This window comes from Amphimedon queenslandica, unplaced genomic scaffold (genome assembly GCF_000090795.2).
Source record: "Amphimedon queenslandica unplaced genomic scaffold, v1.1 AMPQUscaffold_6032_Cont22006, whole genome shotgun sequence".
In the NCBI taxonomy this organism is placed as follows: domain Eukaryota; kingdom Metazoa; phylum Porifera; class Demospongiae; order Haplosclerida; family Niphatidae; genus Amphimedon; species Amphimedon queenslandica.
In genome coordinates this window covers 1-1,791 of record NW_003553673.1, presented here as the reverse complement: position 1 = coordinate 1,791, position 1,791 = coordinate 1, and the positions used below count along the sequence as shown (strand labels likewise).

Here is a 1,791-nt window from a genome sequence, read left to right as displayed (position 1 = left end):
TTTTCGAAAACTATAAACCTAATTGTCCTGCTGTAATAACTGGCATTAATATTACTAATGACTTTACATCTTCAGTTCTAATGTCATCAGTTCATTCATCATCAGTATCACTCACATCAACAGTATTGACTACTCCATCAATGATGTCTGTACCTTTTATAATAACTACTTCATCAGTAGTAACTACTTCATCAGTAGTAACTACTTCATCAGTTTCAGCTACTTCATTATCTAATTCAATTACTTCATCAATGACGTCCTTACCAACAAAAATCCCTACTTTGGTTGTACCAACTTCATCAATAATGTCTGAATTTGAAACATATCCTTCATCAGTGCAAACTATTTCAACTACTTCAACAGTACAACTAGTTACAAGTAGCTCCATCATAAGCAGTACTACAGATACTCCTACCATCAGTAGCTCTACTTCTATTCGTACCACTAGATCAACTAGTACATTAGTGACAGGTACAGTGTATGTTCATTTGTGTAGTTATAATGTACTTTATTGTACTTCAACTGCTTCATCCCCATTAATTCTAGTAACTTCTTCCCTAACTTTTTCATTCATTACTCGTTCACCCTTATCTTCCTTATCCTCAACTTCTTCTTCTTCATCACTATCTTTTTCATCCACGACTTCACAAACTTCTTCATTCATAACTTCTTCTTCAGCCCCAACTCTTTCATTGGCAACTCTTTCATCCATATCTTCTTCTTCATTTATAATTCTACCTTCGTTCATAGCTTCTTCATCTACCGTAATCCCAACATTATCTATATCTTCTTCATCAATTATTGGGCTGGCTTCTGGGGCATCAGTTCCACTACTAATTATAATAATTGGTATGTACAGTATAATCAAATGTTGTCATTAATATGTACATTGTAGTTGTTATAGTAATTGTAGTGGTAGCAGCAACAGTTCGATTCAAAAAGAGAAGAGGAAGAATGGAAGTGATTAATGATATTACATTACTAAAGGGGAATGAAAATAATAATCAAAGTATTGCAATTTATTTATTTATATAAAACTTTTATTGTATTACAGATTCACAAGAGCAAGAACTATCATCAGTTAATCCACAGTATGAGAATGTGCATCTACCAGTTCCACAATCAGAACTATCAATGGAAGAATGTGCTGCTTATGGTGTAGTGGAAGGTACTAGATTCCCACAGTATGAGACTGTAGATCTACCAGCTCCACAGTCAGAGGGAGACTATGAACTACCAGTAAAAGAATGTGCTGCTTATGGTGTAGTAGAGAGTGCTGGATTCCCACAGTATGAGACTGTAACATTATCAGTTCCTCAGTCAGAACTATCAATGGAAGAGTGTGCTGCTTATGGTGTAGTAGAGGGTAATAGACTTTAGAGTTAGTGTGTGTACTGGACTGGATTTAGTAAATTTTAACAATTAAAAAAATTCATTCAAAAATTTTAATACCATTGTAAACATTACTATATATGGTTAGTTTCCACATAGAATAGTAATATTAGGGTAAGTCAAAATGAAGTACTTATTGATATTAATTCTTGCACTAATACAGAGTGTGCTGCTTATGGTGTAGTAGGAGGTAGTAGATAAGTACATATCAAACTACCAGTCTGAGAAATTGTAATTAAGAAAATTGCATGCATACATAATGAGGTATGTAGGATGTAAAGCCACACCTTTACAACATTAATGTCAAATTGCATGGTTGGTTCACTGAACATGATGGCCTTTGTTGCTGCTGTAATGATTCTCTGCCAAATTTGCTTTTCTGGTAAGTTCTAATTTTTA

At 33.9% G+C, this 1,791-nt stretch overlaps 1 protein-coding gene across 1 annotated transcript; it reads left to right on the top strand.

The window, feature by feature from the left end:
• Positions 1 to 637: 637 nt before the first annotated feature.
• LOC109592189 (uncharacterized) lies at positions 638 to 1,501 on the top strand. The gene is made up of 3 exons (XM_020007712.1): positions 638 to 849; positions 896 to 1,009; positions 1,055 to 1,501. Exons 2-3 carry the CDS (start codon positions 955 to 957, stop codon positions 1,378 to 1,380), a joined length of 381 nt encoding a protein of 126 aa, XP_019863271.1. The 5' UTR covers positions 638 to 849; positions 896 to 954; the 3' UTR covers positions 1,381 to 1,501.
• Positions 1,502 to 1,791: the final 290 nt, after the last annotated feature.

Coding starts and splice junctions, on each gene's coding strand:
- LOC109592189 (XM_020007712.1), top strand. CDS start 955: ATGGAAGTGATTAATGATATTACATTACTAAAGGGGAATGAAAATAAT. Junction 1,010..1,054: donor GAATGAAAATAATAATCAAA/GTATTGCAATTT, acceptor ATTGTATTACAG/ATTCACAAGAGCAAGAACTA.